This window comes from Leiobunum rupestre, chromosome 4, assembly GCF_980474605.1.
Source record: "Leiobunum rupestre chromosome 4, qqLeiRupe1.1.hap1, whole genome shotgun sequence".
In the NCBI taxonomy this organism is placed as follows: domain Eukaryota; kingdom Metazoa; phylum Arthropoda; class Arachnida; order Opiliones; family Sclerosomatidae; genus Leiobunum; species Leiobunum rupestre.
In genome coordinates, this window is record NC_143387.1 from 27,672,827 (window position 1) to 27,699,647 (window position 26,821).

Here is a 26,821-nt window from a genome sequence, read left to right on the forward strand (position 1 = left end):
GTTCAATTTGGAGCGTGTCCGCCCCCTCGCTCGATTCGATTCGCTTTCTTAAGTCATTTATGGAGTGTGTAGATCCAGTTGGCCGGTATTACCGCCAATGTCCAATTTCGGAGGCCCACGCTCAAAATTGCCGCCCGTTTCGTAATTTTCGAAGGTAGTAAATTTTGGATGACCGTTTCCAATTGGCCGTAACCAGCGTACGGAACCGCGGCCCCCGGGGGGGGGGCTTCAATATAACCCCTACACAATTTCTGGTCAGCTCGCGCAACGAAGCCCAATTGCCGAAATGAAAATGTTGATAACCTTTTTATTTTAGATTTCGCCAAGTGACTCTAAATTTCACATCCGTATAATCAAATCTAGTTTTTTTAATGTCATCCGCTGTTGTTAAAAATACCACGATATAAGCAAGAGTGCTTATGTTGATGAGAGGATTTTCAGCTCCAAGTCAGCTTCTTTCCCCTAATGGAAATTAAATCAGCTCGAATCTCTTTGGTTCTCTGCAACTAACGGCGTCCGACGTGATTGAAGTACACTCCAATGACCTTTTTCCGCCTAAATCTCGTGGCGGGATAAAATTCAAGCATCATGACCACGAATCATCTCAACAGTTGAAATAAATTAATTCTTGGTTGGACGTCTGCGATAAATCAAATGATAAACAATTTAGTAAAATATAAATAAATACATTCTTGATATATCTCTTTAAGAAATTAATACGAATATTTCCAGTCGCGAATTTCCGTCCAGATTATCATCAATGGAATCGCCGGGCCCCCAGAGGTCCTATAATTTCTATAAAATCCTATATTTTAAAAATGTCCTATAACATTCTATATTTTTAGCCAAATTCCCAAAAAAGTCCCATAAAATCCTATAATTTTGATATTTTGCCCATTTCAAATCCCGCCACTCCCATTTTCCGTTAAATTTCTAGATTTAGCTATATGATAAATTCCTATACAAAGTCATTCTAGTGTATAATTTTGTTATTGTTAACACGCTTAGCTACTTGTATATTTTTGTGATAAAATGGTTAAATAGTTTCAATTTTTTAAGTGAAAATCCATGTTTTATTTCATTCACTATAGATTTAGTTTTTAAATGCATAAAGTTAGTAAATGAAATAGCATATATAGTCCTATATAAAATATGCGAAAAAATAGATTAGTCCATAATTAAAAGGGATAATATAGCTAAATCCTAAACAAATTTGAAGAAATTAAAAAACTTACTAATAACTCGTACCAATAGGTCTTCGAGCAAACAAAAAACGTGAAACTCGGATCAAATAGATCTTCGAGTAATAAACTAAATTAAATATAAATAAAATAGCCAGAAATTCCAACGGTATAGACCGGTTTCGTTCTATTTGGAACTCATCAGTACCGTGCGGGAAATCTGGCGGGCGACTGTCAAATCTAAAAGAGAAACTAAGCGTAAACATTAAAAATTTCAAAACAGTCCATAGGTGGTTTCTTCTAACTATAATATCCTATAATTTGGAAAAAATGGTCCTATAAAGTCCTATTTTTCCTATAAAAAATTTTAAGATTTGAGTTGGGCCCTGGAATCGGGTAAGTTAATCCGCATTTCAGTCGGCGATCTAGATCGAGGGAATGATTTCATAATCCGCGTGATGAGACGGAGCTGTTTAGGAGGCGCGCGTCTCTAGAGTGAATTTGATATCGTCGCTTTGGGGCACATCCAGGCGGTAATTCTTCATTACCGATCTCGATTGAACATCCATTTCTACACCTTTACGAGTTCCTAATTGGGCTATAGCTAGGAAGACTCCGTAATTTAATTAGCGTATAAGACAGTCGCGACTATGCGCGAGTTCGGGTTTTCGCGGGAGACGGATAAGCGCCTTCGTAATACTCCGACCTCTCTCTTCGCTTAAATTAGCAATTAGGAACTGGGTTGTCTCCCTGTAGTTGTAGTTGTAGTAGGATGGAGTTGAACTCGGTTTGTTCTTGGTTCCGCGCCACCGCCGTCACGATAGGCCGCTTCAATTGGCGGAAGTTTTGTTATTTCCAATTAGTTCCGGCTCTCAGAAGAAATCTCGGCTTCTGTTCCTTCGCAAATTTCTGGCGACGGGGACTCCCCGGGGGTACTACGAGCGGATTTAGGAACCAGTGGCCAAATTTGTCGTCTTTATCTAATTAGGATTGAGCATCTTTCTTCTCATTTCTCGCTGCTTTTAGAGACGAAGCCGTTTTGCTCTTATTACGCCAGTCGAGATTCCCACGTATGAATTTGGATCTTATTGGGTAAACACGGACTAAGCTTCTTTTCTGTTTCAGCCCAGTCTGGACTCATTTGCTTTACAAATTTCCTATAATCGAAAGCTCTCCGCAATTAAAAATATTTAGTGGGTAGCGACTTCATTTAATATCGTTCCAATAATGTAGGAGTGGATTTCCTTAAATGTAAAACGTTTCTTAGGTTTCAAGTGTTAAAGGCGAGATGCCATGGCAATTATTTCAATAAAATTAATTATTTATTTTTAAACTTCTTTCCTTTATTAGATTTTTTTAACTGTATCAAAATCAGATTAACCAATTTATCCGCGGATAGCAGAGTAATCTGAATCTAATCAGATTAATCTGAATAAAAGGATAAAAATAAAATTGAATCTGTTTTCTTTAAACAAATTCATAATCCGTTTTTATCCGCCATAACAGATAAGAATGTGATGATTTTTAAAAAAGTGGGTTTAACCTGAAATTAAAAACGTTTCTCTAAATGTTTTTATTTTAGAACATATTGTTCTAAATTAAAAGCAAATTAAGGTAAAGCTAACAGATTTTATCAGATAACATAAGCGACGTTCACACTTACCCCTAAAATCGCTTCGTTTTAGATAAGTAGTTTTCAAAACCAGCGTGAGAAGTCGCTTCGTGTTGGTTTGGGAAGCTACTCGTCCAAGTCGGTTCGCTTAGAATCGCTTTCAAAACGACAAGGCGAGGAAGTAAAATTGCTAGTACTTTAAAAAATAATGGGGATAAAATTCTAAATTATGTCAAATAATATTACTGTATGTGTAGTAAACAAGATTAACTAATTATTTTGGGATATATTTGAGTATTTTAAAAATTCTGGTTATAATTTGATAGGACGTTAAGCTTTGGCTACAAGCGAACCGGGGTGAAGCGATTGCGCACGTGTGAACCAGGAGTTATCGTCGGCGGTAAAAACTGGCATTCAAACCGACCTAAACTGGGTTTTAAGCTCTAGTGTGACCGTGGCTATAAAGTGGCGAACGTACGTGTTTTTTCTGCTATGTTATTTATGTATAAAACGAGAGTACGAAAAATCGAACCAGATATTCCTTTACAGTTAGAAATGGGAACGTAACTCAAACTGCGGAAACGTTTCGTTTAATTAAATTTTAAGTTTCTCGATCTACGAATTTTGTTGCTAAAGTTGTCCAACTTTTAATTAACAGTTGGAGTTTTAAGGTGGCTGAAATTAGCTATATACTCGAGCGTGGAGCGTCAGTTTTCATATTTTTGTAGGTTATCAGTGGTGGGATCTACTTTTCGCTTGAGAAAGTTATTGTACGATTTCAGAATTGGAGTTTAGTGGAACCAGAGGTATATTATATGTAAAATTGATAAATGTATTTTCCAAGGCTTGAAACGGTTTTCATTAGGAAAACAATTTTACGCCTGATTACTGATTACTGATTACTAAATAATTCCATAGATTCCCCGTGATAATGGTGATTACCATTATTTCTACTCTATTACGCTATTTTTTGCTCGGATACTGCTGATGACCTTTGATTATCTAATTACTCTTTCCCGTCAATGCTGTTGAATACCGGTGAATGTGGTTGATTACTGATAACTGTATTCAATTTTCGCAAGTGAATACCGTTGGTTATAATTTGATTACGTTGGAATATCATCTGATTATTACTGATGATCAGTGATTTTCTGGTGAATTCTATTGATTATTAGTTATACCTCTGGTATAACCCGTTCCATAAGTTTGTCACTTTGGGGAATATTTTACTGAGAGCTAGTAACGGAATGACGTCATCACAAGAAGAAAATCTACCCCTAGCGAGGCGCTGTCAAAGGCTACGTGTGACGCGTTAGAGAGCGGACGAAAAACCGCGACGAAGCCCGTAATGCAGTCTGTCTCGCGAATAGCTCCCAGTAAAACTATTTCGTGTGAAGAATAGGAAGTGTCACACTTATGTAACAATATTATACACTTATAGTATAACTTAGTGGGTGATGATTCTTTAGAAGATTTCTAGTAAATAATATTCATTTCAAACTTGGAAAAATAAATTCTGTAGTAGCTACCAGCCACACTGAAATGCAATCTTCTGGGTGACCCGCACTCTTCATTCAATACCAATTTTTTTTTAGGTTTTTTTTTGGTAATTCTCCCCCGCCGCCAGTACGTGTTTTTAATATAAAGCTGCTCTAACACTCGGGCGTAAACTACTAAATTGGAAGTGGTCTGCGGTGTCTGTGGTAAAAAGTAATTATATTATTTTTATTGGCCTTTAACTTAATAAATATTTGAAATATATTATTTTCTTTAATTTCAAACAGCAACAATCCCGTAGCCAACGATAATTTTGATCAGAGGTGTTGCCACCTATTGGCAGAGTCTTAAGTTTGAATTTGGGAAAATCGTCTGTTCCAAACCGTCTTAGTAATTACGTTTTATCGAAATATTATTCAGTGTGACCTAAAAATAATAAACTGGTCTTTTCCCCAATTTTCCCTTCTTATAGGCAGTGCTACGTCACAGGTTTTTTTTCAATAGTTTTTATCGTGGCGAGAAAAATATAACCACAATGGCGGCCATGGCCAAAGCTACGGGGTGCCAAGTCTCTATTTTACTTTTAGAATCAACGACGTATAGGAACGGAAATAAAATAATTTTAATTAGCGTAATTCTTTTATCACGTAATAAGCTAATTGTTTCATTAGTTAAATATCTAAATTGAAACACTACTTTCGATTAAAATTAGTTCAATATGACCAGTTGACATTTAATTCACTGGACATTGTCCAAAATAAAATGGAAATTGCCTAAAGCCGGTGTCTTATATTTAAGACTAGCTGTAAGTTTCAGCCTAAAGCGTGAAAATACAAAAACCATCTGCTATTTTCTCTACTTACTTAGAACAGATGGTAATTTTTACTACGCTCGAAGCTTTATTTTTACAAAAATCACTTCTGTAAACTGAAATAAATTCCTTTAAATTCGACTGTAAATTTCCTTTTTTTTTGTATAACATTTTAAGGCTTTCCAGCATTCGCCGTTTCTTCCTGTGTTTATTCTGCATTTGTATTGAAAGCGGGACTCCCACCTGATCCCATAGAATACCTCAAAGTACACATTTTCAATAAATTTGAGGAAAAGCACCATTGACTAAATATTTTCAAAGGACAGTTTACGAAAGAGTCAATAATTATAACTTGGTAGAGAAGGATTTTTTGGGACAATTAAGAAATTAATACGTTTTGTGGTATAATAGATACATTTTTATTATTGAAGAAATCCTATATTTTACCCTATTTTTATTCCCAAATTAAATATAGATAACATTTTTATTATTGGTCTTTATTTAAAAAAATCCCCTATTTTTATCTCGTAATTATTTTTTATGAATGTGAAAGAGTGGCTAAAACGAAGTTAATTCTGTTAATTCTGGTTATTTTTTGTAACGTCATAAATGATATTAAATCGCGGAGAATGGAGTCCGTAAAGCGCGCACACACTGGCCAGCATTTTATCTCGGACAAAATGAATAATTATTCCTAGTCGACGAAGATCAAGAAATAAAGCGTAACGGTCTTAATTCAATTACACCAAAGTGGAGAATCCAGCTAAAATGACATCAAAGGGGACTACCCACTCGGAAAACTTTCGCTACAATAGATTTATAGTGACTTATCAGTGATTTTTCGACGGGAATTTTTACACTAGATTTAGCGTTTTTTCTAGTTTCGAATGACATCTCACCCTCCCCACCGACTAAACCACCATCAATATACGTCACGCGTAAATGGAAAGAAACCTCGCAATTCTGGATGCCAGATCCATTATCGCGAATTTCAAAATTATTCCGGCCCCGGACCCACCCGGGTCCCGTTTAATCAAAGTAAAGTAGAGACCCCAGTTTTTAATAGCCTCTCGGATCTGGCGAATCTCCGCGGAATTCCAAATTTATTTCCATTCCCCCAAATTTTCTTCTTTCCCACTTTAGAATGATTCTGGAAGGGAAAGATAAATTGGAAATTAAAGATGAGAATCTGGATCGTTTGCTTTTTATACGCGTACGGCTATTTATTTTTCACTTTTGGAGTCCTAGACTCCCAGTCTCCCGCTTGCCGCTCTCCGGTTTTGACTTCACTGTCGCCTTCCGTCCGCGTTGGCTTCGGATAAACGGCCCCCGAAGACGCGTCTGGGACACTCTTTTAATGGGCAAATTCGCTTCAGCGTCCGAGCTCCTGTAAAACACGCTTCCCCGCGCCTCGCTCGGCCGCCTCGCGATGAAGAATACCTTTTAGAACGCGCCACTATTTTCTCCTCTCTCACTTCCGCGGCGAATCGACCTATTTTAAGGAGAGGGCTGACGGAAAATGTAATCATTCTTCTCCGGTCGCGCTTTCCCCGTTTCCAGACGATATTTTGGACGTTAGAGAGCCTCAGCGACCACGTTTTCCCCCGGAACGTCGGTAAAGCGGCGTGGAAGCCTAAACGTTCCCGGTTCGTAACGGCGTTCCGACGACCTCCCGCTGCTATATAGTTCATTGTTTCCTATCACGTGTATACGCGTATCCGTTGCGAGTGCTTCTGGGCTGCGTTCTCCATTCATTAGCCGTATACGCTTTCTACCCCCGCTGATTTTTCTTTATTGTGGTTTTGGATTTATAAGAAATTGGTTTTGTTTGGATTCTTTGGGAAAGACAATGGGCCCCTTCGTGGATAATCCTTTCAAATAATATTTTTCGCGTCTCTGCTGGAGAAGAAATTAATGGACTTGTTTTTATTTTATTGTTCTCAAGTCCGTGTTTCGTCATCGTATACGGTAGACGGTTCTTTTTAAATCGATAAGGACGATTTTAATTTTGATAAGCTATCGGTTTAGTTCCTTACGCGAAGTACATTTTGTATTAAAAATACGTACCCATTTTCAAGTACTCTTCACAAGCCACTGATATACGAAACAAAATGACTCCTAAAAACAGAGTCGCTTTATCCATTATAGGAAGAGTAAAAATTTGATGCGCGCGCGCTAGTTTAAAATGAAAATGGCACGGTATATTTTAGGGCCAACGTCAGGAATCCATACCTCTACTAGGAAGGCTTACCCTGCCGTATCGCGTATGCTAAGATAACACTGACGGCTTTGGCATCGCCTACGAGAGAAAAAATCCCTTTTGCGCGCGCTCCCCTCTCACGTTGTTGTTTGTTAAGTTAACAAAAACCACCAGCCACATCCAGACGAAAATCTGCGGCGATAAGCATTCCAAGTAAAGGTATGGATTCCTGCCAACGTTCAATTGAAATATTTGACTCATTTTGACTAAAAGAGCGTGATACACTCATCAACAACACCCTGTGGGTTTTTCTAATTCCTCAAATTCCATGTATAGGCCTATAAGTTTAAGTTTATTCGCGACCGAAACGAGTCTAGGTGGCGTAACGGCGCTAGCTTCTACGCGGTAGCGCCTATGTTCTAGCTAGGACCAACAAACACAAGGATGACATAGCTAGACTTTAAACACGCTAACGCTGTGTTGTGTACAAATTTCATTGGACGAACCTTTACGCTGAACGTTTTACAAAAAGGGGGAAGACAATTTCCGAAATTTCCCCTTCCGACGGCAGCAGGTGCTAAAGCGTCTAACCAGTAACCAATGAAAAATGTACACAAGAAAATGCACGACTTTTGACGGGTTGCGTGTGGGGTGCTGTGTTTGTTGCTTCTAGGTTCTAGCGTCTGCTACAGACCAATTAAAAAGTCACAAGAACGTTTTTTCTTAAATAAACTTATCAAAATATAAGGAAAAAATGCAAAAATTATATTAAAATGTAAGTATCATTATTTATAAAGTCAAATTTATGAATAACGATGAGGAAAAACTAATACATGGTTCGTACACGACCTGGAAAACCTGGAAAAGTCAGGGAATTTGAAAATGTTTTCAAAAGGTCAGAGAAAAGTCAGGAAATTTGAAAATGTTTTCAAAAGGTCAGAGAAAAGTCAGGAAATTTGAAAATGTTTCGAAAAGCTCAGAGAAAAGTCAGGGGATTTTTTAAATGTTTCCAAAAGGTCAGAGAAAAGTCAGGAAATTTGAAAATGTTTACAAAAGGTCAGAGAAAAGTCAAGGAATTTGGAAAATGTTTCCAAAAGGTACGTCAGAGAAAAGTCAAGGAATTTGGAAAATGTTTCCAAAAGGTCAGAGAAAAGTCAGGGAATTTGAAAATGTTTCCAAAATGTCAGGAAAAGTCCAAGGAATTTTAAAATGGTCCCAAAATTAAGGGAATTTTAAAATGACCCCAAAAACATCAGGCAAATAAATTTTTTGAAAGAAAATATTTTTCAAGATTTTTATCTCAAATCATTCATTTATTCTACAAAAATGGTCAAGGAAAATTCGGCGATTTAGTCGGGGAAAACTTGGAAATGTCAGGGAATTTAATTCCGGAAATTTTGTACGAACCCTGTAATAGCGTCGGCTTTAGCCGTTACCCATCTAGGTTTCAGTGGTTCACCAAAGGGGTCGTAGCGATAGTTTTCGGTCGCGAATAGCTTTCAAGGCTGCGTAGATATCTCATCAATTTCAAAGGGTCAAAACTATTATACGCGTCACTGGTTAGTCGAAATTAGTACCTAGTTGGTTCTATACAGAATATAACATAAGCTATGAAATTTAATACCGATACCCCTTTATCCCGATCGTTTTGAACAATTGTAGTAAAATTGTCGGCGCTCATTCCGTATCGCGCGACAATTGTTCATTGTTGGTCGTAGGTGTAAATCGTCACCGGAGAGGTTAAGCACTACGCTAAGAGTGAACGGCTAGGCTTCCTTGGCGCTTTCAATACGTGACGTCAATGTAAATTGTCGGTGCTGTCAGAGCATCGTAAAGTTCCCGTTTGAAACATCTACGGGGCTTCTCTTAACCTCTACTATCTGGCTCCACCCTTGAACGGCTGTCTCGCCCTGGAAATCGCATTTTAGATTAGCCGACTATTTGAAACCAACTCGTCGCGGCGCCCGGCCGCTCTCCCCGGAAACAAGGCGCGCTCCGTTAATTACCACCGACCCAAATGTAGAAGCTACGCGAAATATTTACGTTAAACACCTTGAAAAGACTGCTCTCCATTTATCAGGCGTTTTTAAAAATATTTTAATTTACCTTATTGGTGCAACTTTAGTATTTAATTTTGATATGAAATATTTCAAACACAATGAAATTTCGATAATAAAATCACGCGTGTAGATAAATTCCACTCTCTAATATAATATGTTACTAAAAATAATCTTTATTGGTAAAATAGCGTATATTAAAAATTATCCTTTAGTAAGGAAAAAATACATGAATATTTTATTACATTTAGTCGCAATTTTCGAGAAACTTTATTTTATTATGGGAAAGTGATTATGTAATGTTCTTCAAACTGTGGCTTAAAGCTGTGTAATTTTTCGGATAACCATACCGTGATATATAAATCAGCAATTATTTCTTATACCCAACGCCTTTATGAAGTGATGGATAGTTAGCTCAGACGGAGGGAAAAAATAACAAACAGTTATTTTCATTAATGCTTCCAACAGATTATCAGATAAGTTGCATTATCTGAACCGAGAAGGTAATCGTCGTATATCAGATATCAGATTATCCGCATTGACGGCCAGATATTCGAAATATTTCAAAATGGAAACCAGATAGTTGAAACACGAAACTAATCCGAATTCACTGTAAACCGACCAACAGAAGGTAAGCGGATTTCAGTTACCGATTTTACATATCCCCCGTTTAAAATCTTTTTGAAATTTGTATTACTGTTTATTTTGATTAGCTTTTCACGAGATTATGTATAAACGTATAAAACCGAAAACTGTTCAGATAACCGAAACTGGCGCGATGAATTTAGCGGATCAGTTCAGATCGGTAACTTGAGATAATAAATCAAATACAATTTGAGATCAGATTGCTGGGTGGAGGGAATATGAAGATTAATCTGATCTGATAAGATATCTGAAATTTAAGACCGGAATAACATAAACAGTTGGCCGTTAAAAGCACTAATTTGTCATACTGGAATACCTTGAATATAATAGATAAATAATTGTGGATAACGTTTCATTAAAGTCTCGTAGCATTTTCGTTGACCTATTTTTTGAAATTGAAGTATTTTTATTAGTTTGAACTCTAGTCAATTTTTAAGCTATTCATACAGGCTCTTACTCTCATAAAGGCTTTTTGTTGACCATTACAACGAAACGAAAAATCAACGATTATAGTTAATTATTAAAAAATATATATTTAAACTTTTAACCTAGAGTAGGTGTCGCGTTTAACGAAATAATATTGTAGACTATACTAAACCAAAATTAACTGTGAAAAACAAACTAGTTCGACAAACGGTATGACATTAGAAATACGACGTAGTCTCGCAGAATTTCGGGCAACGCGAGCAAAATAAAATTGCTATAGGATAAGCTACAAAACTTGCCGGGATTATTTTCTTAGAGTCTGCCAAAACTAGCGTAAATCCACGGGATTTCCTCTAAAGTAGGAGTTAATCTTTTCTTTCATTCCGAACCATTTCCCGTTTCGTCCCCAATCCGATATCACTCTATTAATTCGAAGCTCTTTTACGCCGCGATTAAACCCAATTTCGGATCCCGGGCGCCGACGAAATTCTATACATTTCCAAACCGCGCGTTGGAATCACAGTGTTGGGCGAGTCTCTACCTCGATAATTATCTTTTAATCGTCGATATAAATAGACAGAGACACAATGCACAAAGACACGGCACACACACACACCACAGACGCGTAGATACTCACTCGTCGCAAGCTTGCGATACGCTAATCCGTTGTATGTTCGCTTCCTGTCTCAATTGAAGCACTTGTTTTTTCATCGCCGTCAATTGCGACATTGTCTGCTGCGATATTTTCACGGAACTCTCAATTTTGACTGTTGGAACGGTACCGTCTCCGAAAGGTCAAAAAAATCTTCAAAGATTCAAAAAAACCGGCGAAGGAAAAATAAAAAGTGTTATTTCTAAATGAAGCTATAAATTTTTTCACCGTCGCGGTTGCTAGAGACTCGCGAGAGGAGGGCGAGATAGACGCAGATAGGAATGAAGGCCGAAAACCTGTATACCGCTTTTCCCAGCGTACGCCCTTTTCTTTCGGATTCCGCGCGTCTCGGAACGGCAACAAATGGTTGCCGATAAGAGAAGTAGAGAGTCGCTAAAAAAGAGGACCGAGACAGTCGAAAGACGCTGAATTTCTAGCCAGAAGTCCCGGAGACGCGCTCCTATCGCGACTCGCTCTTTACCTAGATGGCGCTACGTTCGGAAAAGCGGCAGATACGCCCGAGAGAGAGAGAGAGAGGATGCGGGGATGATCTTGGATCGTCGCTTAGCAACCCTCACTTTCGGACGGGGAAGAGTCTATTTCCCATCACTTACCTCTCTCTCTCGCTCTCTCGTTTGCTCGCTTCAGACGGGCCAAACTTTTTTCCATTCCGTCTATGTAGAAATAGCGCTGGCTGCGGTGATGAAGAGTAGTAGCTCGCCAACGCGATGTTTGGTCAGACCGCGGGGAAGTTTCGCCGTTAATGTAACGAAGAGCGTCTTGAATTACTTTAAGTACAAAGGCCGCGGACTCAGTCGCTTCGCTGAACTACGGAGGACACGGATTTCCTAAAAAGGGTTTCAAATTAAAAGAATCGAATAGCATTCCTAGTGCCTACGCCGTTTTCACGCCTATCAAAAGGGGGCGCTCGCGCATTCTTTTCCTTTCGACCCCCTCCGTTCCCCCTCCCCTCCGCAACGTCTCCTCTCCGCCTCAATTTATCGCTCAGTTGAACGATTTTCTCGGAATTGTCTTCCGAGATTCGTTGGGTTCGTATTAAAGCGGTTTTTGCCGGGCTGGTGTCGACACTCCTTCAAATATACCAAAGGAGGATATGGGATTTTTGACAATAACTCGATTAAATTACCACTTTGATTCTTTTTTTTAATTTCGCCAAACACGACTCATCTTCGCGCGAAATTCGATTTTCGTTTGCCGCCGTTTCTTTGACATTCCGAATTTAATTAACTTGATTTTCGAGACTTTCCTACGCGCTTCACTTCTTGGTACGTTCAGGAACGCGGGATTTTGCTATAGTACATTTGACACAAATCGTGGCCTACTCTTTGGATCACAGTAAGTCTAAAAATGTCTAATGAACATTGGGTTACGAAGGGTTCCATTTCACAGATGTGACCCAGCAAAAATGAGCCTCCTCGCTAAAACAAATAACGAAAAATGTGATTTTTATTTAGTTTGTTTGGTAGCATCTATCTTCGACAGCTATTTCAAGAAAAAGACACCGATCTACTGTTCTGGCTCGTGTCTCTAGTCTTTTTTACACACAATCTTAGGGATTTGTGTGTATTGTGATCACCTACTGTGTAGCCGCCGCCGCCGTACACACGATTGCTCGCGGTACGTTAGTGGTACAAAGGCGATTGATATCTCAATCGGTAGGCACTATTATAGCCTCGACGGGATTTTCATAATTTTTGGGATCGAGGCCCCGGAAGTGGGGTATTTGCCCATTTAAGTGATTTTTGGCGATTTTCGTCTTAAAATGTACGTAATTTTTTAAAATTAAGAGTGAATTGTTTGAATATTATATTTTTTGTTGATACTGATCATTTCTGAACTACGATTTCGGTTGCATTCAGAATTTTTAATTTTAAGTGAGATTTTTGACCCCACAACCCGCGTACGCACTATTGTCATATTTGAATTTCGTGCCAATTGATACAGGCGTAGAGCTCGTCGTTTGGATAAGAAATATCCGTTTTATTTGTTTTTATCCAAAGCCGAAAATTATCCGAATAAAAACTAATTTTTGGCATATTCGTTTTATAACCGCGAATAATATTAATAAATAAAGAGTTAACCGAAATTTTTATGAATATTTAAATTTTGTCGGTTAATTTATCTGCTCCGCCGAGCTCTATACAGGCGCCATCTAACTCATTCGCGTTTCGCTACTCTATTACCAAAACCGGGTAACTCGGAAAATTCGTTTTGTCTAAAAATTAATTTCAATTAACGTGTTCACGTTTCGCTACCTTATTTCCAAAACCAGGTAACTCGAAAAATTCGGATTTGTCTAAAAATTAATTTAAATTAACGTGTTCACGTTTCGCTACCTTATTTCCAAAACCAGGTAACTCGAAAAATTCGATTTGTCTAAAAATAAATTTAAATTAACGTGTTCACGTTTCGCTACCTTATTTCCAAAACCAGGTAACTCGAAAAATTCGGATTTGTCTAAAAATTAATTTAAATTAACGTGTTCACGTTTCGCTACCTTATTTCCAAAACCAGGTAACTCGATACATTTTTAAAAAATACATATTTTGTCACCCATTTTGGAACGCCAATATTATGTATGTATATACTATACTTATGTATGACTGTTGATTTTTATGGTTTATTTAAAAAAATCCATTTATGTTATTTAAATTGGATTTTTATAGAATTTTGATTTTTTAACGTTGTATATGCCTAATTTTTACTGACCAAAATGATGAATAATGTGAGTTCAGCGGGACGGTAAACCAAATTTTAAATCAATAGTAATTAAATTTAATTATAACTTGATTTTTTTTAAAATAGCTTGATTTAAATCAATGATTTTTTTAAAATAATTGATTTAAATCAATGATTTTTTAAATAACGTGATTTAAATCAAATGATTATTTATTGTCATTCAATCACCAAAACAATTACTTGGTGAATGCTGTTTATCCTCACTAGGGATTTTCTGATCACCGGCAAAAGCAATTTAGGCTAAACGTATGCTCATCATTTTTAGTTCCAAGTTTTTATCCTGAGTTAATAAAACTATTAAGAAGCTGAATTACCATAAACTTTAATTTTTTTTAAATTTCTTTCAAAAAGAACCAATTTATTTATAGTGTTACTTCTAATAATTATATTATTATAATTAAAAAACAAGTTTTAACTGCGACTTTAAGTTAAATCAATTAATAATTTAGGTTCCGTTAAAGAATATTGATATTTGACCTAACATTTAATAGCCGAGTTCCTCCTGTAACCGTTACGAACCCCCCTTCCAGCGTTACGTAATTTGTGGCCGGCCCCTAGCCTTTGGTTTCAAATCAATTGTGAATCGGCGAAACATTAGGAACACAGATGCATTTTAATCAATTTTGTGAACAAGGCTCAAGGAAAAGTTATTGCTTGATAAAAAAATGTTTTTTTTTTATATAACGCAATATCTTGGTGAAAAATAGACCTTATTTGACCAATCGTACTTTATTTTTACGTTACTCCACAACAGTGGCGTAGAAAAGGGGGGGGGGTTTCCGGGTCCAGACCCCCCTTGGGCCTACCTTTGACTGTAATAAATTCACATACTTCGAACCCCCCTTGACGAATTTCTTGCTACGCCACTGCTCCACAACTTTCTTGTTGAATTAAAGAGTTCTTAAAAGAAACTTTCAGAATCCAGAATTCCAAATCATATAGTTTTGAGAAAAAGTCCTGGATCATAAAATCCAAAAATAAATTTTATTTTATATATACCGCACAGGCCCGACAAGGAAGGGGAAAGCTGTTACAAATTTAGAACAAACCGAAGTATATTTCTCCCCTAAAATGTATAGTTACCTCCGGAGCCAGAAATTAATATTTTCCCTGATCAGTGACTCTCTAATATTATTAAATATGATTTATTAAAAAGTAAATCTCCACAAGCAGTAAACGTTTTGTCTTTTACGTAGGAGGTTGCACTCAGGAATATTTTGGCAAGAAATCGGCTACCTTTAAAACCTGCATTGAACCGGCGTAAGTACGTATTTTACTTTTATGACCTTCATTGTTATTTCTATCGTAAGAGCTATTTTATATACTTCTGCTCTCAAATGATTTTGGGGCCCCCCATTTCTCTAAAGAAATATCGTTTAGGTCCCACGATCTTCAAACATTTCGGATCGTATTTATACTACAGGAACGCGTCTCTGAATTGGCACTAGATTTCTCAGAAAGAACTTGTTTTGCTTCAACTTTAAAGGGGAACGGTCAAGCTTTAACCAGTTAGATAGCCCTATAGCCCAATAAAAACTAAAATTTATGGCGAAAACCACATCAAAAAATATTGAGTGGTTAATTTTTAATAAAATAAAGAAATTTTGGGAAATCGAAAAGCGTGCGTCCGCCGCGACACCTGGTGAGAAGTTGGTGAGACAGAAAAACAACGTAAAAGCGCGCGCTGCTGAAGACGCGAAAAATTTGTTTCGCACGAGCGGCGCGTTCCAGTTATAAGAGACCTAAGCCTAAATTGCGCGATATTAGAAGTTAGGATAGTTCGCAAATCGCACATACGGGGTTAGGGGCGCTGGCGGCAGCCCCTAAGATGGCGGCGAAAATTCAAACCCAAACACCTGGCGTTATTTTTCGTTTCAATTTTTTGGATCAAAAGCTATTTTTTCAAGACAAAAAAAGGTACGTGTTAGTATATTGAACGTTTTGTTAATCTTTTGATACGGAAATAAGGCCATATTTGGAAAAGCTTGTCCATTTCCCTTTAAATAATGGGTCTTTCTAATAAGAAACGCGGCCTTATCGTTTTAATGTAGCTCTTTACTTTTAAAACTGTAAGAGCGCGTGCTGTAGTCACGAGGATTTTGTAGTGCGCTTATAATCTTCGTGCGTAGTTTCAATTTTAGTCACAAGTATCGCCGCCTACCAATCGAGTGTTAAATTGAATATAAGAAAGCTGTCTGCTCCTACAAAATTCTCTATGCACAACAGCTGAAAGTCTCAACCGAAAAACATTGAAATTTAAAAGTTGTCTGCTATTTCTTCACATATTTAGTTCACTGATATTTAAGGCAGATGGCGCTATATTTCCTAAGCTCGAAGCCTATACAAACTCTTCTAATAAAGATCAGTCCCCTGACGTTAGAGCCACATTTTATGTTTCTAATTTTTATTCATTTTACCATAAGTAACGGAATAAAAATAAGTATGTCACGGAGTAATTGCGCAATCTGAAGTTACGGATAAATAAAAAGCTCTCAAATTCGAAAATAATTACCTTCAAAAACGAAGCGATAGTTTATAAAAGTCAATTAGTAAGTTTTATCTTTCGGTTCAATAATTCATCGTTATTTCGCCAAAAGTCAAAAAAATCCCGGCAATGGAGGTTTCTCTGGCATCGTTATTTGGCAGCTCCAAAGACTATCGGACTGTTTTCAGTCCTTAGTCATCTAATGATTTATAAGGTCATTGGCGAACAGACTATAGCGTTGGGAGTATAAGAAATGTCATACTTATAGCTATAATGAGGTGGCGGAGTGGTTAGCACTTTCGCCTCGCAGCAAGAGGAGCCGGGTTCGATCTCAGCTTGTGGCACTGGGTGAAAACTCGGAACCACCCCTTCCGCGTTGAGTTTGCATGTTCTCTCCCCACTGGTTAAAGGGGTTTTCCCCGAGTTCTTCGGTTTCCCCTTCCCATGAAAAACTTGTAGAGGTTAACGGTAATAGTAAGTGTAGGGAGCTGTGGGCTCGCGGGGAATGAAGGACTTACCACCATCCTCCTACGCATTGTAACCCGGCCACCTGTTTAAAGGCATTCAAAATCGGTAGATGACTTGGGCCTAAGGTGGTGACTTGGGTATTAGCCTAACTTATTATTATTAATGGTTATTTTATGATTTTATTTTATGAAAACATCTAATAAATATTAAAAATGATACTAGCATATATTAAAAATATTTGGTTATCAATTATTTCCGGTTGGTAATACACTATGACCTTAAGAACGAGATTTTCGAGGCGAACTTTTTCGGAGCTGAGATCGAACAAAATGCATCGTCCAATCCTCCACCCTGTCCGCTCCAACTGATGTATCCTAACCACGAAACTACTTTAGCGAAAAGTAAAACTTTCGTTGAACGATGAAGGTTCGCTGGAGGGAACGGGGAAAAAAGGCGGAGAGTAATTTAAAGCCCCAATAAATTCTGTCAGCTTGCTCTTGAAATTCCGGAGCGGCTGCGTCGAACATCTCGAGGCGCGAGAGAGGTTTTAAAGCTAGCCGTCGGGACCCGGCTTAGCGTAAAAAGAGGCCTCTCTCGGAGGAGAGTAAACAATGTTTATATTACGCGTACAGGCCCTTCTGGCGCTGGTCGAAATGTCGGAACAGCTGTTGGCTCCGTCGGCGGCTGGAGGAGAAGGCGGCCAACGAGCCAGAGCCCCTGCGAGACGGATTCCCGGCAAATCTCCTTACGAAGAAATGAAGCGGCAACTGGAATACGCTTTGAAAGGACGCGCTTGGCCGGAGCCGCGACTTATGGCGGACGTCCCCAAGAAATGGGAGAAACACGGAGATCTAATCTTGCTGCCGTCCAACGCCTTCACCGATCCCTCTTGGGATCTAATGGGTATGTTCTAGCAGCCTAGCTGCCAACTCGACACGACAACCCGCCAAATTGGCGGTTTCGCTTTTCTTTAGTTTGCGGCTTTTACCTTTTGTTTCGGGCCACATGCACGGGTATACCCCTCTGCGGAAACGTACAATTGGTTTTTTTTAATAGGCTCTTAAATAAAACATCTTCCCAAAAAATCGCCAAGAAGTAATATTTCCGAGAGCCAGGACCCGTAAGGTATTGTTTATATAGTGCTTGTGAAAATAATAGAAACTTTTCATCTTTAAATAGAACTTCGTGTTTTTGCCAAGCCTTATATGTCAAAAAAACTACCTGGTTAAAAAGGAACGCCATGGGGAACGCTTGTAGCTTCCGTATAGGTGAAAAATTTCCTTTATTTTAACAAGCACTATATAAACAGTGATTTGCAGGTCCTGGCTCTCGGAAATATTACTTCTTGGCGATTTCCTGGAAGGATGATTTATTGAAGCGTCTATTGTGTCTGCCCGCCCCTCCCGAACCAAAATCCTGGCTACTCTACTGCGCGGCCATTAACTCGGTGTTTTCCTTTGTCGTTGTCCTGTTTTTCCTGTCTGCCTTCCTCAGTGCCGTTAAAACGGACAGCCAAGTTCTATAGTGAAAAGTCTACACCCAAGATCTTCAAAACCATGTTTCCTGTATTTTTATAGTTTTCAACACAACTAGGTTCAATTTTCTTTTAGGTCCATTCACATGCACGCCTCCAACGGTATACTGAAAACGTCAAGTTAACCCGACTAGAGGTGTTTTAAATTATTAGCCGGTGTATAAATAAATTGGTTGAGATTATGAAGACCCTATTCATTAAATTTCATTTTACCCGAACTAGTTGAACCGTCAATCCGTCATAACCTAACAAAACTTGACTATTTATTAAATAATCAAGTTGTGTTAGGTTATTCATACCGCTGAACTTGTTAAATAGTATTTAACTAGTTTAGCCGTGTGAATGTGTCTAAAAAGGGGTAGAACAAAACACTTAATATTTTTCTGTGCATTAATTACGTAATTAGTGATCGACTGCGGCGATTACAAAATTATTACAGGGTTATTATGGGTGGTGTACAGAATCATCAAGGAGCGATTACTGTATCATTTTAGTCAGAGTGTACCCTTCTTAGGAAAAGTTGTCAGCCATCATTTCTTAATCGGTTCGCTAGTCAATGTGGCTTTTGTTACGATTAAGACTAGAGACGGGTTTTGGCGTGTTGTTCGTAGCTTTTGCGCGGTATTCGGCTCAGTTCCAACTGGCAAGCGCGTCTCTGTTCCTCATTCGTTTCCCCGATCGACTCGTGTTTATGTTTATTAGGAAACTTGGCGGAGTTTTAATTAGTTTTCTCTAAGAGAAGGAGTTTGGCTCGTTGCAGGTGAGGAGTTATGGGACATTGTCACCGTCTGCTTGAAAGGCAAGCGACTGGCCAGGAAGAGAGCGGTATCGTCGGACGATTTCAGATCGTCCAGAGTCCAGCTAATAGTTGGATTAGATGGTTGGGTTCTCCATAAAGATAACGCCATTAGGTAGGTACTATACGCGTATATATATCGGTGGCCATCAAAGTGCCACGATATTTCCTCCGGCGTTTAACCGCGTGGCGACGCGCCAGCTTTCTGATTAGATTTCCCGAGCTTATTCGAACGGTTCCTGTTAGGCCTTGGCTGGATTCGTACTAAGTGAAACGCGTACGCTAGTTATTAGGCATTATTTATAAGTGGCGAGGCTGCAAAGCCGATTATATCGGGTGAAATCTAATCAGAGATGAAAGGGTCAATGTAACCAGGACCATACAAATTGACAGTTCTAAAAGGACGTACACTGTTGGATCAACGAATTTCGTATTTTAGGGTTAATTGAGTGACTTTTAGGGTGAAAAATCTGCGGGAAGCTTCAATTTATTTCGTCTTAGGCCTCATCTGCTATAGCTTCTTAATGGAAGATCATTCGTTCTAAGAAGATGCTTCCGAACAAACTCATTGCGTAGCCTTGGAGAAAACTCCTATCATACTGATGAGGCTATTCAGGTCGTTATTCTCCGATATCTGAAGGTAATCAATTAGTCAGATTAGGTTTATCTATTCCCTCACAACGCAATCTAATCTCAAATTCTATCTGATTCATTATCGTGAGTTACCGACCTGAACTGATCGGTTCAGTTAGCTGAACAGTTTTCGGTTTTATACGTTTATACATAATCTCGTGAAAAGCTAATAAAAATAAACAGTAATAAAATTTCAAACAGATTTTAAACGGGGGATATGCAAAATTGGTAACTGTGAGGCACCTAAAATCCGTTGACAATATCTGTCTGGGGGCTTATAAGGAATCAGGGTTGCCACACGTCAGGGAAATACGGGAAAAGTCTGGGAATTAAAAAAGGGGCCGAAAAAGTCAGGGAAATGTCAGAAAATTTTAAGAATTTGTAAAACGTCAGGGAATTCAGTTTAATCTTGACACTTTTTTTAGGTAATTTTACTCTAGATCTATGGAAAATTCTGTTATTATAATTTAGATCCTTGAAAGGTTTTTTAACGTTGAAATAACGTTTGTACTGAAATATAAGTTGATCAAATTTATTAACTTCTGATAAATGTATAAGAAAAAAAAATCTAATTTTGGCGTATAAAAGTCAGGGAATTTGAATCTGATAATATTCTGGCAACCCTGTGAATTCACATTATATCGGGTTAAGCCATATCCTGAACCGATTAGAGACAACTTGTTGGAGTGTGGATGGTACAGAATAAAGCTACATCGACACTCAGCTACAAGTTTCCCCGTTCACGACACCGAGGCGTGGCTTAACCTGTCTATTATCCCAGTGTAAATGCAGATAATCGGAAATTTTCTGACTGACTGGAACAGTGATGGTCATTTTTGAAAAATTTGTGATAACTCTCACTCTATCTCATTCCCGTTTCTAAAATTTTAAACTCAAACTCATCTCCTCTCATCGAATTTCGCTAATTAATCTAACCTCGCGCACACTCCAAATACTTTCTTTGAAAAATCTGATCTACTCTTTTCCATTTATGAAAGTAATAAAATATCTCCTTTCACTCTCCTCTCTCTGAAATGTATACTTTGCGAAACTCCTCTCGCGCTCCTCTCCTTTTGAAGTTTTGCGCATCTCAGCTCCTCTCAGATTCGCACAGGGGTAGAACAACGACTATCACTGGCCTGTGGCCACGTTAGATTTACCGTCTTTAACTTCATTATTTTCGATATTGGCCAAAGTTACATGATTCTTTTCAAGAACGTCATGTTTTTATATTCCCTTTGTTTTTGTTTTCTTACAACTAAAATCAAACTCACCTCCTCTCACCACCGCGAACTAGCTTTTTAGCTGATCTCCTCTCATCGAATTTCGCTAATTAAACTAACCTCACTCACACTCCAAATACATTCTTTGAAAAATCCTATTTCCGCTCACTCTCCCCTCATTTAAATGCGTAGCTTGGAAACTCATATCACGCTCCTCTCCATTGGAAGCTTAGAACATCTCACCTCCTCTCAATTGCTCTCACTGATCTCGCGGTGAGAGGAGAGTGCCATGACCAAAGACTATATATACGCTTCGCTTTCTAGACAGGCGTGTTCATAGAAAAAACCAGTTAAAACCTCTGTAGCACTGTAAAAGCTGGGGTAATATTTTGACCCGCGACTAGAGGCGCCACTAGTAACACAGCTCAAGCTAGGTATGCAAGTTGAGCCATAGAACACGCCTGTCTAGTAAGCGAAGCGTATATATAGTCTTTGGCCATGACGGAGCTGGAATACCACGCGGTTTTCTATCGTTCGTTAATGGCTTCTTGTTTTACACGTTAAACGGTGCTAAAACTCAGTGTTAGTATAGGTTTATAATTTATCAGCTTTGAAATTATTAACTTAAGCAATTAGCAAGTCAATTTGCTTTTGCCTGAGCAAGAATGAAACACGTTTGCACCTGCTTCCTAGAAAATTAATAATACAATAAGTAAAGAATAAAGGCAGCGCAAATTTTATCACAAAATTCGAAAGTAACTATTTACGAATTTCCTTGTTTACATTGTAAAATTAATAAAGACGTTTAGCAATTCTCCGTTTACCGCCGCGCTGTGCCTGTTTTACCTCGCGGGTCATTTTATTATTTTATTAGTCGCAGTCTTCTTAATGAGTTGAATATCTTTAAAATTTCAGTTACTCGTACGACGTAACCAAATGTATGTTCAGCGCTGGAAATATTAGCGAGAAGCTTCGGATCGCATCCTGGGACTGCAGTCGAGAAGTGGTCGTTGATATGTACGCTGGTAATGTATCAAATTGATCTGGAACCTTCCGCAAGAACTTAAACTTTCTGAGAACGAACTACTTGGAGAAAAAGCTCCTTTTGAATTCTCCATTGAAACAGCCCCTTTTAAGGGCTTGCATTTTTCATGACAAGGATTGATGATAAACTTTAAAATATTCTTTTAGTTACTTGATCCGTTAACTCGCGTAGATATCTAATGATAGTTTCACTAGGTAGGCTTTTTGAAATACTTTCCACGGCGCTACCCTTAAAATCGCTAAACGATGGTTCACAGGCTAAAAAAACCAACAATGGCGTTTCCTATAGCGTAATCCTGCCGCAAACCGCTATAAATCTTTTTATCCGGGAGAAAATAAAAGCTCTTATCCATTATGTGCCAACGTTATTATCAGAATTTCTAAAATTAATATTCCTTTTCCTGTATATACACAATTAAATAACTTCGAGCTAACGCGTTCCTTACGTTAAGACGGTAGCCGGAAACATTCTTTACAGTACTTTATCTAATATGTTTTACCATAAGTCTATAATATTTTTCCATAAGTTTGTTACTTTGGGGAATATTTTACTGAGAGCTAGTAACGGAGTGACGTCATCACAAGAAGAAAATCTCGCCCTAGCGAGGCGCTGTCAAAGACTACGTGTTAGTGAACGGACGCAAAACTGCGACGAAGCCCGTAATGTAGTCTGTCTTGTGAATAGCTCTCACTAAAACTTTTGCATATGAAAATTTTGAAGTGTCACACTTGTGTTACAATAGTATACACTTATGGTTTTACGCATAGCCTACAATTTGGTGCTTCTTAAGGTCGTTTATAGCTTTTTTAATTTTCAAATAAATATTGTACCAAAAGAATAATTCTTAAATTACAGGGTTTTTTGCAATTTAAGAATTATTTTAGGAGTATCACCGTGGCTCCATAAAAAAATATGTGGACCATTTTGTAATTCTATCTAACGTACCCTTAGAGCTGATGCTTTAGCGAAGCCAGTTAATTAATATTCGTTTTAATATGTTATTTCATGTAGATATATTTTCCTTACCAGTTGCCAAAAACATTTTCGCTCACTACAGCAAAAACGAAACCCAATTTTCAATTTTCATGATAGCGTATCTAGATAATCCCCGATCAACAAATCGGTGAGAAACACCTGGTTAGTACGGTAGTCAAATACATTTATCGATACATTTTGGCGTTATCAAATGCTAAATATGTTATTGCATAGAATGTATTTAAGTGGTGCTTAAAAGTGAAAGTGTTTTTGCAGGTATCGGCTATTTCACGCTGCCATATTTGGTGCACGCTTCCGCTCAACACGTCCACGCTTGCGAGTGGAACCCCAACGCCATCGAAGCCCTCGAGAAGAATTTGCGGCTGAATAACGTTCGAGACAGATGCACAGTCTATTTCGGTGATAATAGACAAGTAAGTTTATTAATATAATCAGCTAGGCTAATACCCAAGGCACCACCTTAGGCCTAAGTCATCCAGCGACTTTTGAAGCCTTTAATTCAGGTGGTCGGGTTACAATGCGTAGGAGGGTGGTGGCAAGCCACGCGAGCCAACAGCTCCCTACGCTAACTATTACCGTTAACCTCAACAAGTTACTTACACTAGAAATACTCGCGCTGTGCACCTGTTGGGAATTACGAGCGTTTTTGTTACGTTAAAATGTACTTGATATTAGAGGGTTTAAGGACTTTAAGCAATTCAAATTAAGTAAGAGACGAGCGCCTATCAATTATGTTTCTTAAACCTATAGCGAAAAGCAGGGTATAATAGATATTAATATTATTTCGGTACTAGTTTTGGAACGTTTGCAATCGCTATTGAATAAGGGAGTTTAGTATGGTTTTTCAGCCATTCTTGTAGCCTTTTTGAAGGTGTTATAGTTTGTTTTTTTAATAACTTTTGTCAGTTTAAAAATTATAATTACCTAATCATGATCAAGTATATGAAACTAAAAAAAAATATTTTAACCATGGATTTTTCATGATTAAAACCAGCTGGTTCTTTGCAATCCTTATTAAATATCAAATTAAACGTTCTTTATTTTGGTAATTAATTAACAGTATTTGCTATACTAACTTTTAACATCAATTTTAATGACATCTCTATATGTAACATATACTATAGAGAGACAGTACTTAAGCACGTAAAAAGAAATTTGATAGTCATATTTTGAAAATGCACTAATCAACCCACCCTCACTATTTTATAAAAATACGACACGACCTTCCAACAAAATGTGGTTAACAGACGAAGAGTGAAACAGAAAATGTGTATTTTATTTTGGCCAATAGGATCGTCTGGCGTAAATATTTTAAAATAGCATGACGTCACTAGTACACCTTTGCTGTTTGAATAAAATACACTAATCGAATTTGTAATCTATTTAATTTCCCCATCACACCTCTTTTTCATAATTCTTCACTTCGCAGGTCACCCCGGTCGGAGTGGCGGATCGGGTCAACTTGGGCTTGATTCCGTCGTGCGAACAGGGCCTGGAAGCTGCCTGCCGCGCCTTGAAGGGCGCCACTGGAGGCGTCCTGCACGTTCACGGAAACGTGACGTCGTTCGTCCAACAGCGTGCCTCGTCGAACAATGACGCGATGACTTCGAACGCGGTCGAACGAACCAAGTGGTCGAAAAGGGCCCGAACGCGGCCCGAATGGACGCGCTGGGCCGAAGACCAACGCCGGAAAGTGTCCGAAACAATGCTCGCTCTGCACCAACGGCCCTGGGACATTCGCCTCGAGCACCTCGAATACGTCAAGTCGTACGCTCCACGAATCAGCCACCTGGTGGCCGATATTCGATGCGCTCCTATTATTACTAGCGCTCAAACGGACGAGTTCAATTAAAGCAACGCTTTGCTTTCAGCTGTCTCGGTTTAATAAAGTCCTAATATGTTTCTTAAGTACTGAGTCTCGCCATTTAACTTCCTTTGTCATCCACATCATTCTTTCGCAAAGAAAACTATGTCGCTAGGCAACAAGTTTCAATTAAAAAGTTGTTGATCATATTCTAAAACGTACAAATGCAGTTCGACTAAAGGTGTGCAAATACCATTTTTTTAGAGGTCGAATCAAATATTTTTTTCTAGCCACGTCAAATACCAAATCGAATACTTAATACCCAAATAGTATTTCGAATTCCAAATAGTTGGACTTATTTTGCCTTGTTTTTGCTGGGGTTTTTGTCTTGGTTTTATAGTTTTAATTGTTTTTACTTTTCCGCTCTAGAAAATTCCAAAGCAAAGCACGGCTCAATAATCTAGCTAATAAGAGACCTACGGATGACTGAGTGCACGTACAGGCCTCCATTGTTACACTCCTCGGAAAAAGGAAACGCAATACATGTTTTCAATCAAGGTGATTGCAGCGCCACTCGACGTGATATACAACCCAGTAGAAATTTTAAGAAGAAAACATAAAAATTTCCGTGTTTAGCAGATTTCCGGGCCCTATAGGCAAGGTCTTCAATTCGGACGAGGTACTTACCGCACTCCGGATTCGAAAATATCGGTTAAAAGGTTGTGCATTGTGGCTGATGAATGAACAATATATGTTGGGAAATTATTAGTCGGATTTGCCTCTTTTTCGTAAACAGCTCAATCACGAAAAACCCGCGGACGTAATGGAATGGACCCATGAGTAAATCAAATTTAAAAAAATGTTGGGTCTTCGACAATTGTGTAGATTAAAGCATTGTCAGTACTCTTTTTAAATATACTCTGCTTATTGAAGTGTAGTTTATACAGGGTGTTACGGATAAGAGTACCAAAACTTTCTATATGCATTCTATGGGTCTCTATGAGTAAAAAATGTCTAATAAACATGGGTCCTAAAGTGCTTCGTTTCAGAGATATGGGCTCCCAAAAAACTACCCCAAAAACCGGACACAGCCTTAAATCTGGCAAACAGTATTCTTCCTTGAACCAAATTGTTTTCATTAAACTATCAATTGTTTTTTATCCGTGATGCGAGAAACTTTAATAACAAGGGGCAAAAGTTGATTAATGTCCTTTTAAGGCTGTGTCCAGTTTTTTGGGGTATTATTTTTGGAGCCCATAGCTCTGAAACGAAGCACTTTAGGACCCATGTTTATTAGACATTTTTTACTCATAGAGACCCAAAGAACGCGTATAGAAAGTTTCGGTACTCTTATCCGTAACACCCTGTATAGGCATACAGTACTGAAAATAAACTTAACATTCGAAGACGGGGAAATGCTTATTTTGCCTAGGCCAAAACACGGCCCAGCATCGCGTTCTCCGTTGGTGGCGTGGAAATCAAGAAAACCCCAGTGGTTATTCGAGCAGTTTTGCAAACTATTTAAAATACCAAGTAATTTCTACCCCGCGTTTTCGAATATTCACGAACGTTTTCAAGGTCTATTCGATCGAATATTCGATTCGGTATTAGATAGACTATTCGATTTGGTATTAGATAGACTATTCTATTCGGTATTAGATAGACTATTTGATTCGGTATTCGATAGACTATTTGATTCGGTATTCGATAGACTATTCGATTCGGTATTCGATCGAATTATTTGGGTGTAACCAAATATTTAGCACACCCCTAAACTTGATGTGTTATACCCCTATTTATAAATATATCCTAGAAAACTCGTATATTTCAATATTTTAATCCTATAACGCCTATTTTTATTGGATGAGAGCCGTCCTAACCTCCCACTAAAGCTGTTTTGACCTTTCGTCAAAGATTTTGCTTGAAATAATTTTAACAAACTAAGCCACCCTCAAATGACATTTTAATCAACTTAAAATCGAAAAAGAAATCAAAT

At 38.2% G+C, this 26,821-nt stretch overlaps 2 protein-coding genes across 4 annotated transcripts in view; one reads left to right on the forward strand and one right to left on the reverse strand.

The window, feature by feature from the left end:
• LOC149947351 (guanine nucleotide-binding protein G(I)/G(S)/G(O) subunit gamma-12-like) overlaps positions 1-11,540 on the reverse strand; it is a 71,682-nt gene extending 60,142 nt beyond the window's left edge. Inside the window, exon 1 of the mRNA XM_090173267.1 lies at positions 11,067-11,540. Coding sequence (XP_090029393.1) covers positions 11,067-11,158 — 92 coding nt within the window. The 5' untranslated portion in view covers positions 11,159-11,540. The remainder of the gene's footprint in view (positions 1-11,066) is intronic.
• Positions 1-24,930, forward strand: part of LOC149947350 (tRNA wybutosine-synthesizing protein 2 homolog) — an 86,172-nt gene extending 61,242 nt beyond the window's left edge. Inside the window, exons 1-7 of one of the 3 annotated variants that reach the window (XM_090173266.1) lie at positions 9,913-9,989; positions 15,038-15,105; positions 17,427-17,697; positions 19,089-19,239; positions 21,896-22,005; positions 23,277-23,434; positions 24,451-24,930. In XM_090173266.1, the coding sequence (XP_090029392.1) occupies positions 17,448-17,697; positions 19,089-19,239; positions 21,896-22,005; positions 23,277-23,434; positions 24,451-24,873 (1,092 nt within the window). In that variant the 5' untranslated portion in view covers positions 9,913-9,989; positions 15,038-15,105; positions 17,427-17,447 and the 3' untranslated portion in view covers positions 24,874-24,930. Of the gene's footprint in view, positions 1-9,912; positions 9,990-15,037; positions 15,106-17,426; positions 17,698-19,088; positions 19,240-21,895; positions 22,006-23,276; positions 23,435-24,450 lie in introns of those variants that run through there. The other 2 variants (XM_090173264.1, XM_090173265.1) reach the window with 2 other exon arrangements.
• Positions 24,931-26,821: the final 1,891 nt, after the last annotated feature.